At 40.9% G+C, this 12,962-nt stretch overlaps 1 protein-coding gene across 2 annotated transcripts in view; it reads right to left on the reverse strand.

Annotated features, from left to right (window-relative positions):
• Positions 1–1,530: 1,530 nt before the first annotated feature.
• The window catches only part of sh3gl2a (SH3 domain containing GRB2 like 2a, endophilin A1), a 94,933-nt gene continuing 83,501 nt past the window's right edge, over positions 1,531–12,962 (reverse strand). For both annotated transcript variants that reach the window (XM_057843162.1, XM_057843163.1), the window contains 2 exons: positions 11,652–11,663; positions 1,531–9,180 (listed from right to left, as the gene is read on the reverse strand). In XM_057843162.1, coding sequence (XP_057699145.1) covers positions 8,984–9,180; positions 11,652–11,663 — 209 coding nt within the window. In that variant the 3' untranslated portion in view covers positions 1,531–8,983. The remainder of the gene's footprint in view (positions 9,181–11,651; positions 11,664–12,962) is intronic.

Here is a 12,962-nt window from a genome sequence, read left to right on the forward strand (position 1 = left end):
GGAATCGTCCAGAAGCTCCCGATTAGTCACTCCGGGCCTGCTTGGTGTCCACATACGTGGCTATCATAGTTTGTGTCACGTATGCCACAAGTTATGCTGGCTGGATGTTACAAGTACAAAAAACTCATGATTAATTAAAATAATAAATGGATAAAATGTTGTCATCATGTTCTAAAGTTGATAAATAATAAATAACATTAATAACATAATTTTTTAAAAAAAATTTCCTTTTTTGTTGCTAGTATTGCAAAAGTAGACATTTAAATTTTTTTGCAGTTTTATCTTTATTTTATTTAAATCTACTTTAAAAAATAATTCAAAGAATACTCACTGATTTCCCCCCCTATTTTGTTTCATTAAAAATGTAAAAAAAAAAAAAAAAGTATAAAAATGATCAAAGAAATTAATAAAGATATTTACTAAATAAATGTTTAAATGTTTGCTCTGTAAAGCCCTTTGGAATTTATATATATATATTTTATTATGGGTTATACAACTTAACCTGAATGTCAAAATCTAGTACAATTTAACAAAAACAACTCATTTAAATTATATAAATTACTAAAAAAAATAAAAAACAAAAATTCAAACATGACAACAAAAGTGAGTTTTTTTAAAATGTAAATACACTTAAAGTATTTCATAATTAAATTAACTAATTAAAAACAAATTTCTTCAAGTTTTTCTTCACCAATAATGTACTGAAATATATAAATAAATATATTATTTGGATTTAAAGAAATCACACATGATGTTAATAGGATATTGTTAAAAATAATATTTGTTATCGTAGTTGTACAAAAGTAACCACTCACTTCAATAGAACAGTTGACAATAGCACTCCAGCCAGTTGTCAACAATTTACGAGAATTTATCAAGAAACTGTCTTGCTAATTTCCAAACTCTAACACCTTCCAAAAATCAAATATCTGACACTGAATTATTTTTTTTAACACTCTATCGTAAAACTCCAAAGATGAGATAACGACCACAACCAGTGTTATTTTCATCAACGATGGCTATAGTGAAAATGTTTCGTTAACGAACATTGTTTTTCACCATGACGACGAGACGATAACAAGCTAAAAAACGTCTTTTGGGAGCAGTGTTGTTTTCGTCAACGATGACTATCACGAAAATATTTTGTCAAGACCATTTTTTTTACGATGACAATGAGACGATGAGCTAAAAACGTCTTTTGGGAGATTAAAACATAACAAGCCTAATCTCAGTTTTTGTCTGATGACACGAGAACGAGACGAAAATGCGCAATAGTTTCTGACACATAATCCCAATGTGTAGTTTGCCTGCTTCGTAGCAGTGTCTGGTTGTGTCACTCATGTGACATTCTGCGCCCCCCACCCACCAGTGTGTCTCCAAGCTTGCATACACGCACACATGGTAAGATTTTTTTTATATAGTCTTGAGTTTTCGTCAACAAAAACTAGACGAAGACAAACACATTTTGTGATGACTAAAATATGACTAAGATGAAAAGGGCTGCCAAAAACAACACTGGACCACACCATATAACATTTGTCCTTGTTTATTGGAATAAATGACACTGACTCATCACATTGTTGTTGTCTTGACATCAAGCATACACTCTCCAAATCCCGAAAGTGCAACGATGAAAGGAAACCAAAAAACAATCATGTGCAGCACAGAGAATCTCTCCTTCTTCTCCTCTTATATTATTGTGTGTTATATACTGTATATATATATGTACATCTATTTAATCTTGTCAATACTTTGCCATGGTAACGAAAATAAAATTACGTTACTGTGGGTGAGCGACGACACACGTACACGCACACGCACCCAAAAAGAAAACACACAAACAGCTGTACAGTCCTCATTGAGGGCAAAGATACACATTTTTTTTAAGTCGAAGAGAAAAAGAGGGAAGAGAACCCTTATTAGAAAGAAAAACAAAAAAAAAGTAGCATGACGTTAGCCAGTAAAGTTGTTGTTTAAAACCTCCGAAAATATGCGAATAAGCTAGCAAGCTAGCAATGAACGAACGTTCATTCGCCCCTCTGGATTGGACGTCTAGCGCCGTCAATGGTACGGAAAAGAAGTTCACCACAGCTGTTGCTACTAGCTACGAAGATGACCGTTAATGGATATCGAAGGGTTAATATTTTACAATCGTCAATCCAGCGAGACGAAAAAATAAACAAAATGACGTCTCACTCTGGTTTTTCCGATTCGCTAAATCTCGAGAAAAATCTTCGCGAGATAAACTTGCAGATAAAAAAAAAAAAAAAGCTCTATACGTTAGACTATATCATGACATCCATTATTTTTTTGCGCACAAACTGCTTTGGAAATTTAAAAAAAAATTGCTCATCGGGACCACTTTTTTTTTTCCGTAAAACCAGGTCATCACTTCATTGAGCGCGAAAGTAATTACATACATGCGAGAATTATAGTACAGATAACTTTGGTATGCGAATCCTATTTTAGACATCTAAAATATCTAAAGGATGTTGGATGTATTGTTGACCATCAGATTTTTTATTTTATTTTACGAAAAAAAGTAGCGTAAACAATTTTACTAATAAATGAAATGAAACATTTGCAGTTTTGCTGCTACTCTCGTTTTGCATGAAATCACCAGTGCGGAATGTCAGGCTACCTCAACAAACAAAGAAATACTAAAAACGGAAAAAATACCATGATGTCGGATTCATCGTTACAAACAAAAAAATGCTAGCTTAACACACTAGCAATCCCAGCCTTGTTTCATTTGACTCATATGTAACCGGTCTGATTCATTTCGGCGATGCTATCCGCCCTCCTCGACCAGATCACGACTCGAACCCGTGGCCAGGGTGACAGGAGTGCATGTTAACTTCGAGCTAAAAGCCCAGGCTAGCAGCTCTAACCTCTAGCGTGCTCTCTTGAAGACCCGTTACACTCCCGACCCCCGAAACCTTCACTGTCAAATAGGTTCACGGGATCGATGTAACCGGTCTGATACGTGCTGGCAATGCGATCCACCGCCCTCAGTCAGATCAGGACTCGAATGCACGGTACTAGCGTGGCAGGAGAGAACAAAAGTCACTTTTGGACTGTAGGAATTTGAATACTTAGTTGTTATAACTGTAGGCCTCCCCGGTAGTTATAGGAACTATCCTTCGCCAGGCAGTCGTGTTCGCACATGGGTGCTGCGCCTGATATGAACTGCTGTGACATTGTAGTCTGGGCCAGTGACGCATTATTTACTCACCACACCCACCTTTGGCAAAATTAAACAGCGAACGTAAACCAACGAAATGGAGACTGTCGAGGCCACAGCGGCAATTATTGCATGTTTGAAGAGAATCGTCTCCATTGGGGAGCAAATCCAGCGTTTAACGACGAAACTGCAAGAGCACAGATTTAGTAAATGGTAGTTTTTCTTGAATATGGCGCTCCTTGAGACGTGCGATTATGTAAGGGGGGTAGCTAATGATTTCAGCAAGTCAACAAAAACTTAAGGGAATAGGTACCGTTCTCGCTCACACCATATAATTGTTTGCATTAGTCTAACACATTCATCTAACTATAGTTTAGGCAGACTTCACTCCGTGCCCTTGAAGACAGTAAAGTGAATCGCCTTATCAGCGCTCATGAGGGGGAAAAGGAAAAATGGTACCGTTTCTCGTAGGCACTGTCTAATGTTTGCATTACTCGAACACACGTAATATGATTAATCAGGGAATAGTATAATTTCGCATATTTACTGTAGGACTGCACTACTCTAACACACCTAAAGAAACAGAATAGATACACAACGCCATCTTATCACAGAAGCCCAACGTGTGCGTCACGAGCAAGATTGACGCACCAACTCTGGCAATCAGTTCTCCCGACAACGAACAAGGACAAAGACCAGCGCGCTTTGTCCTAAAACAAGTTGCGCCAGCCCGGATAACAAAGTTGATAGCGGGCGCTTGTGACGTCAAGACCAGCATCGGTCGCTGTGGCAACCATGTCCCATCCACGCACGAACCTAAACCGGCCACAGAGTGAAGGTCCCAAAAGCAATGCCCGGACACACCTTCGGCCCGGCCTCCTGCACCACGGACTTAAAAAACACTGGACACTGAGATAAGACAGACTTGTTGCTCGGAAACTTTTTCTATGTAGCCTTGTTTTGGATCCAGAATTGTCCCTCCGTCTTCTGTTTTTGCCTTGTGTTTTGACCATTGTCGATGAATAAATTGTCAACCTGCTTTCGGTGAGTCTTCTTCAAACTTTTGGAACATGGAGTCAGTACAAAGGGTTAACACAGGAACGCGCGGAGCTTTGCTTCCTCCCGGTTTGGCTCGCGGGGGCGGTAAACAGCGGAGCACCATTTCCGTTCGGCTGCCGCCGTTTCCGTGCAGCTTTGGCCGGGGGGACTAAATTCCAACAGTTGGTGACTCCGACGTGATAATTGAGTTCCTACGGCGCTACTGAAAGTCCCTACATCAGAGTAGGCACTAAAATGGTACTAGGAACTACAGTTCCTGGGCCCCAGTTCATACATGTGCAAACACGCAAAATGACACAATTGTCCCCCAAAAGGTTCTAGGAACTGCGGATAGTTCCTACAGTACGAAAGTGGCTATTAACCACTAGGTCAGTGGTTCTTAACCTCGCTGAAGGTACCAAACCCCAGGAGCTTCTCATGTGCATTCATCAAACCCCTCAGAATTAGATAATATAGCAATTTTTTTTTTCAAATTAAATACTGCTGTAGATAAGCTAACAAGCTAATATCTACTTTAATTCAAATTTCTTTTCAGTGTGGCAGCCTGTTTTTAAACAGGTCAAAATATTAGGTTTAATTTTTATTATCTTTACAGATATAGACATGCCTCAAGGCACACTGTGGGTCTTGGTTTTTGTTCCGACCAATCGTGCACAGACAGTTTAACCAATGAATTTTCTGCTAAAACGAGCAACCTGACTGTAATCAACTGATTACACTTGTAAGACACTAATTGGTGAAAAGGTGTCGTTTTGTCGGAATGAAATCCAGTACCAACTGCGGACCTATGGGGAATAGTTTGGACACTCCTGGTCTAAGGGGTTCGGCGTAGGTCAAGACAAACAAGGCCCTATTTTCATACGCTGACTAAAGGCAAAATGTCATTTTAAACTAGATTTTGAACTGGTTTGACCCCAATTTACAGGTTTTATTCCAAATCTAGCACTATCTAATTGGAAGAGAAACTAGTTTGTGTCAAGTACGAGACGGACTAACCAGTTGTGTATCGCGAACACAGGATTTTATTGATGTTGGCATGCAAAACAATCAGGAATTGGAGAAATGGGGCTCAAGCGGTCATGGACAGTCGACATGCAGGAAAGTGCTGAGTCGCTGACGAACTGACACTGAACGCTATGAGGTTGTGCCTTAAAGGGTATTAAAACACTAAAGGGCTGCGAGGTATCAATAGAACCGTTATGTGGCAAGATAACAAATATTAATAAAGTTAACCGAAAAATAAATCGCATTCATGAGCAATTATCGAAAATTACGAACATTTCTGAAAGTATTCCGGAAACAGCCGAATGGGGCGGAAACGTCATAACAAGGAAACAAAAGGTCGAGGCAGGTGCCATCATTGTTTATCGACGAGAGAGTTGCGTTTGTGTTTTATCAAAAAATCGCTAAAATGGTTCAAACCTGTCATGCTATGTGGTTTACAAATAGGCATTTGTCGCAATGTAGTACCCATGAGTTCCAGAGCACGAGAAAAAGAGCTGGACTACGCAGACAATGAGTAAAGTTCGTCAGTGCTAAGAGGGCTAATTTTGCAGACCCAGCCTCCGGCACGGTTTTGTGTGGTGCGCATTTTACACCTGAAAGCTATACGAACTATGGACAAATGAAATCAGGTTTAGCGAAAAAATTGCTGCTGAAAGCAGATGCGGTGCCCACCTACACACGCAGCCACCTAAATGTCCCGAGATATCAAGAAAGAGGACGGTGACTGGCTCTGATGAGACCACCCCACCACCCCAGGCAAAGCAAAGGAGGGAAATGGCCAGAGTAAGTACTCTTTTATATTAAAAAACATATCACGCATTGGATATAGGACTGGACACATGTATAAATTATCGCTCGTAAAATATATAGAGCAAATCCTCTAATCCCATTCATATTTGTGTCAGTTGGCAAAGCGAAAACCGATGATAGCACAATAAATGATAATTATTCTATACATTATTTTGCAGTCACGGTGTATCAGCTTCACAAAAAGAAATGCAAAACAAACCATTCGGTGTTTCTGTTGCCGCTGGTGTTTCATCAGTGTGATGGCTCCCCTCAATGATCCTTTCATTAGACCGCGTTGGCTTTCGTTTGGGCTCAAATTGATAACCCAAAACACCAAAGAAAGGTTCATAACTCTCCTCGTCACCATTAGAAGAATGTTAGTTACGTCGGTTTCGTCGCTGCAACTAGAAACAAAATTGTCCGCCATCATCGCCGCCATTCAGTACTAAGCACTGAGCCGGTTGTTTCCTTATAGTGACGTCATGCACACAATATGCTAGATTTCCGGCATCTCGGGGGCGGGTCGTTTTAGCTTGACAATCGACCTAATTTCTATCATTTTCTTGGTTTTGCGATGTGTGTAATTACACGAAGTGGCATGATAGGAATTCAAAAGGCATGCGTTTATGGATAAATGATAGAATATTAGCGTTTCCCCAGGTGTTGTCATACCCTTTAAAGGCACAGCTGGTAACTGTCATGTCTTTGTTCTCAGTTGTTCTTTGTGACATGTTCGTGTTCTCAATTGTTCATTGTGACGCATTAAGGAGCACACAGTTTTTGTGACGCATAAGTGTGATGGAATATGCTGACAAGTAGGGCCTTTTCACACACATATCCAGGGAAATTCCCGAGAATGACGCGGGTTGGACACTTTCACAGACTTGTCCCGTGTTACCCCCTGGCGCTCTGTGCGGGGAGGGCTGCTGGCACCCAGACATCCCTCTCCTCAGCCAATTCAAACAGCTCCTCCGGCGGGATCCCAAGGCGTCCCAGGCCAGCTGAGAGACATGGTCTCTCCAGCGTGTCCTGGATCGTCCCCAAGGCCTCCCGCCGGTGGGACATATCCGGAACACCTCTCCGGGGAGGCGTCCAGGAGGCATCCGAACCAGATGCCGAAGCCACCTCAACTGGCTCCTCTCAATGCAGAGGAGTAGCGGCCCGACACCAAGTCCCTTCCGGATGACCGAGCTTCTCACCCTATCTCTATGGGAGAGCCCGGACACCCTGCAGAGCAAACTCATTTCGGCCGCTTGTATCTGCGATCTTGTTCTTTCGGTCATGACCCACAGCTCGTGACCATAGGTCAGGGTAGGAACGTAGATCGGCTGGTAAATTCAGAGCTTCGCTTTTTGGCTCAACTCCTTCTTCACCACTACGGTGTAGAGTCCGCATCATTGCAGACGTTGCACCGATCCGCCAGTCAATCTCCCTCCTACCCTCACTCGTGAACAAGACCCCAAGATACTTGAACTCATCCACTTGGGGCAGGATCTCATCCCCGACCCAGAGACGGCATGCCACCCTTTTCCGACTGAGGATCATGGTCTTGGATTTGAAGGTGCTGATCTGCATTCCAACCGCTGGCTGCGAACCGATAATTTAAACGGAATATTCACTTAGATATTAGCTCGCTAGCTTAGCTGTATTTGTTCTGAATTTGAAAAAAGTTGCTTCAATATGAAATTCTGAAGGGTTCGGTGAACTCACATGTGAAACTCTTGGGGTTCGGTACCTTTAACAAGGCTATGAACCACTGCTCTGAGGTTGGGGGCAATCCCCCTGTCGGTTGCTCACCCACCCTCATCTGGGACAATGCTCAGATTCATCAAGAAATTGCCTTATTCCCAAAATAATATATAGTAATCAGAGCTATCAGGAGTAATCTGTTTTGCATACGAGTCATTCAAAAAAGTTCTGGAACTTCTAGTAGCAGAGCAAACTCTGGGATTGCTAGCGTTCAACCTTCTGCTGATGAATGATTTTCTAAAGCGTGAGAGAAAATGTATTGCTGTCAAAAAAAACCCAACAACGTATATTTCGCACCGTCGTTATTATGTTACGTCACAGCTTGTATTATTCGTCAAATCACGTCATCACTTCACTTGGGACGTCACACACTCGTGGATACAATTGGAATTTTCTCACGTTACGCCACAACTCGCGTTTTTGCGTAAAATCGCGTCATCACTAATGACGGGCTCGGACGTGGAAAAACACACTCACAAATACGCTTTAAATCGCCCTTCTCGAACGCGCAAAAATAAACCGGAGATGGTCAACCCAAAACCACTTCGCTGCTTTAAAAATAAAAACATGTTACATTACGTTAAATATTTTTATTATTCGTTAAAGTCGCGTTTTCGCTTCGCTAAACGATCGAACCGAAGTGGCGCGTCGAAACACAAACACCCCAAAACCGGAGATTGTAAATCCAACATATCGAGATGAGCGTCTTTCAAAAATACTTCGGAAAACGACGAAAAAAAAGGACGCGGCTTGTATTGCTATAGGTAAAAAAACAACACGCTAGCTATTTAGCAAACCTTACACGTGATTTATTTATTTTTTTTACAGATCCCGCTTATTCCCCACGCATGCAAGAATCAAAGAACTGCGAAAACGGGAGTTCGTAAATCCGACGAAAAAAAACGTAAAAAGGGATTGTAAAATGTGTTTTACACAGCTTAAAAAATTATTTCGGAATGATCTACGTTTTGTTCGCTAACAAATAGGATGCACGTGATGTTTTCTACCTACTGCAGTTGACGTTCACAAAGTACGGCGACGGACAAAAAGTGGGATAACACGAATGCGGATTTGAAACTATCCGACGGCCGCTCGGCGCTTTATCGTTGCGGTTTGGACTCCTTAACTTTTTCGGGAAAGAGATGGTTTTCATTTTTTTGTTGAATTTTGAAGCGCTGCGTGACAGCGGGTGGCGCTTTAGTGCGGCAGGGGCACCAGGATGTCCACGTAGTTGATGGGGAAGAAGCCCGAGTTGCCGTGCAGCATCCCCTCGTACCAGTTTTCGTCGATCTTGTTGGTCAGGGTGATGATGTCGCCCTCCTTGAAGCCTAGCTCACCCTCATTCTCTGGGTCGAAGTCGTAAAGGGCGCGGCAGCACGGCTGGTCCATGGGAGCTGGAAAAATGGAAAAATTGGTTATCGTAGAAAGCAGCGTTGTGTTCGTCAACAACAGTAAACAGATTACTTTCGTTCAGTAACGAGTAATCTAACGCGATCATTTTTCGAAGCCAGTAATCTGATTAAAGTTTGTTTCCTTAGTGTCTGTGCGTTACTATTTTGTTTTCTCCTCATGATGTACAGTGCCTTGCAAAAGTATTCGGCCCCCCAGAACCTTGCAACCTTTCGCCACATTTCAGGCTTCAAACATAAAGATATAAAATTTTAATTTTTTGTCAAGAATCAACAACAAGTGGGACACAATCATGAAGTGGAACAAAATTTATTGGATAATTTAAACTTTTTTAACAAATAAAAAACTGAAAAGTGGGGCGTGCAATATTATTCGGCCCCCTTGCGTTAATACTTTGTAGCGCCACCTTTTGCTCCAATTACAGCTGCAAGTCGCTTGGGGTATGTTTCTATCAGTTTTGCACATCGAGAGACTGACATTCTTGCCCATTCTTCCTTGCAAAACAGCTCGAGCTCAGTGAGGTTGGATGGAGAGTGTTTGTGAACAGCAGTCTTCAGCTCTTTCCACAGATTCTCGATTGGATTCAGGTCTGGACTTTGACTTGGCCATTCTAACACCTGGATACGTTTATTTTTGAACCATTCCATTGTAGATTTGGCTTTATGTTTTGGATCATTGTCCTGTTGGAAGATAAATCTCCGTCCCAGTCTCAGGTCTTGTGCAGATACCAACAAGGTTTTCTTCCAGAATGTTCCTGTATTTGGCTGCATCCAGCTTCCCGTCAATTTTAACCATCTTCCCAGTCCCTGCTGAAGAAAAGCAGGCCCAAACCATGATGCTGCCACCACCATGTTTGACAGTGGGGATGGTGTGCTTAGGGTGATGAGCTGTGTTGCTTTTACGCCAAACATATCGTTTTGCATTGTGGCCAAAAAGTTCAATTTTGGTTTCATCTGACCAGAGCACCTTCTTCCACATGTTTGGTGTGTCTCCCAGGTGGCTTGTGGCAAACTTTAAACGAGACTTTTTATGGATATCTTTGAGAAATGGCTTTCTTCTTGCCACTCTTCCATAAAGGCCAGATTTGTGCAGTGTACGACTGATTGTTGTCCTATGGACAGACTCTCCCACCTCAGCTGTAGATCTCTGCAGCTTGGTCCCACACAAAAATACACAGTCCCAGGCTTCAACTGGGACCGTGTGCTTTGGTCAGATGAGACAAGATTGAGCTTTTTGGCAACAAACACTCTAGGTGGGTGTGGCGTGCCATGAAAGATGCGCATGCTGAAAAGCACCTCATACCAACTGTGAAGTATGGGGGTGGGTCAGTGATGCTGTGGGGCTGTTTCGCTTCCAAAGGCCCTGGGAACCTTGTTAGGGTGCATGGCATCATGAATGCTTTGAAATACCAGGACATTTTAAATCAAAATCTGTTGCCCTCTGCCCGAAAGCTGAAGATGGGTCGTCACTGGGTCTTTCAGCAAGACAATGACACTAAACATATGGCCAAATCTACACAGAAATGGTTCACCAGACACAAAATCAACCTCCTCCCATGGCCATCTCAGTCCCCAGACCTTGTTTTGTTGCCAAAAGGGGGTTGTACAAAGTATAAACACCAGGGGTGATAATAATTGTGACACACATTATTTGATGTCAAGTAATGTTTTCTTTATGTGGGATTTTTCCCCACTGAATGAATGCACTTGTATTGAAGGTTGGATTTTTCTCTTTTTTTCATTAAGGTCCCATATTATTTGAACAAATGAAAATATTAGAAACTAAAAAACACATCTTTTTCAGGGGTGCCAATAATTCTGAAGGGCACTGTATGTGGCAGATAATAGATGGATGGATGTATTCAAGTTTAACATGTATGTTTATGATTTAACTTGTTTAATTAGCAAATTTTGGATAATATTGAGAGTCCAACTGAATGTAAAGGAGTCCTTATTCACCGCCACGAAAGCTTTGGAAGAAAAATCTGATAAGGGTTTAAAATCTGACAGAACACCGGACACAACAGGACAGGTGTGAATACACTGTAAATGTAACTAGTTGCGTTAGCATAGCATCAACTTTAGCGTGGTGGGAATCCTTTTAAACGCACGGACAACTTTTTTCAAATACAGTTCGTGGTTTCTTCACGAAGTTGTCTTTGTCCTTGTAGACGCTACAATATGTGCTCGTCTGTCTATGTTCAAATCCGAAACCTTGATTTAATTTTGGACTAAAATGTTTGAATTTTACAGACGAAAACATTTTGAGAAACTGTTGACTAAAACTAGATGAAATTTGGGTGCGATTTTGTCGACTAAAACTAGACGAAGACGAACACATTTTGAAATGACTACAATATGACTAAGACCAATTGGTATTTTCTTTCAAAAGATTAAGACAGATATTAAAAACTAGTAGGAAGATGCTTCAACAAAAAAAGGTTTGTGAGGCTTACCTGGTGAACGGGCTGAAGAGAGAAAAGGATGGCCGCAAATTTGAAAGAGAAAAAAATAAAAAAATGTTAGCATGGAAAAAGTTACGGTTTCAATAAGACACAAAAGGTGGTTAATCAAAGGCGCAATTTGACACAAAAGGTGGTTAAACAAAGGCGCTGTTTGACATTTGATTCATTGAAAGTGGAGCCCAGACTAGGAAACAACAAAGGATTATTTTAATAACTGATTCATTTGTTTATTTTTTTCGATAAGTCAGATTGAAAACATTTTTTGATGTCTGTCCCTTCTTAGACAAATGAAAATGCACAAACATAAAATGTTCTCAAATTGGTTTGAATGCTTCGGACTATTCGAAAATAAAATTGATATGTATATATATAATTACATACATAGAAACGATTAAGATTCAGTTCTTGGTTTGGTTTGAACGCATCAAAATATTGGCAAAGTTTTAAAAAATAATTTTACACTGTATTCATGACAATAAATGAATGAAAAACTGAGACAGCCCCTAGAGGAACATCGACAGAAATAAAATAAATTTAAAACATCTGGTGTGCACTAGAAACAATCTAGTAAACATCAGCATTACTGTATATAGCATTTAAGCTAGCGGACTTTTGCTATTCAAGTTAGTTAGTGTGACCAAACGTCCTCTTATGCCCGGACAAGTCCTACTTTCACGTAGTATCCTCGTCGTCCGGGCGGGTTTTATAAAGTCATAAAAATGACCGGTTTTTATGATTTTTCACGGGACCAATTTGAAGAGAATCCCTCCGGCCGCTGGATGGCAGCAGTTGACATGGCTCCTACTAGAATGGAGGGAAGTAGTAGTTCTTGTTTTTGTTGGCAGTTTACCCCTATCATGAGGCATTACCGCCATCTACTAGGTTGACGATTTGGCTACAACGCCTGAAGTTTTTTTTACGATAAATACGTATATAATGGCAACTGTTGACTTCTGTCGGAGCTCTGACTGTAAAATCCCGTTTGGTGTCGCATCGTTGCACTGCCGATGATTGTAAACTTTTATAGCAAAGTTTGATTTTTGCCTCAGTTGGCTATCAGTAAGCTAAACCACGCTAGGCATTATGGGAAACGTAGTTTTGAACTACTACGTTTGGAAACATGCTGGTTGAATAGTTTGTCAGTTTATTTCGGTTATTGTTTGTGTGCAATCTAGAACATTGAATTAGAATATCAATTGAATGGGAATAACAATTCGTCAAGGACAAGTGTCGTGATAATTTATAAAAATGTTTAGTTGGCACATAGCCTACTGTGTGTATGTGTATTGACTGGACTACATT

This window comes from Corythoichthys intestinalis, chromosome 8 (assembly GCF_030265065.1).
Source record: "Corythoichthys intestinalis isolate RoL2023-P3 chromosome 8, ASM3026506v1, whole genome shotgun sequence".
NCBI classification, from domain to species: Eukaryota; Metazoa; Chordata; class Actinopteri; order Syngnathiformes; family Syngnathidae; genus Corythoichthys; species Corythoichthys intestinalis.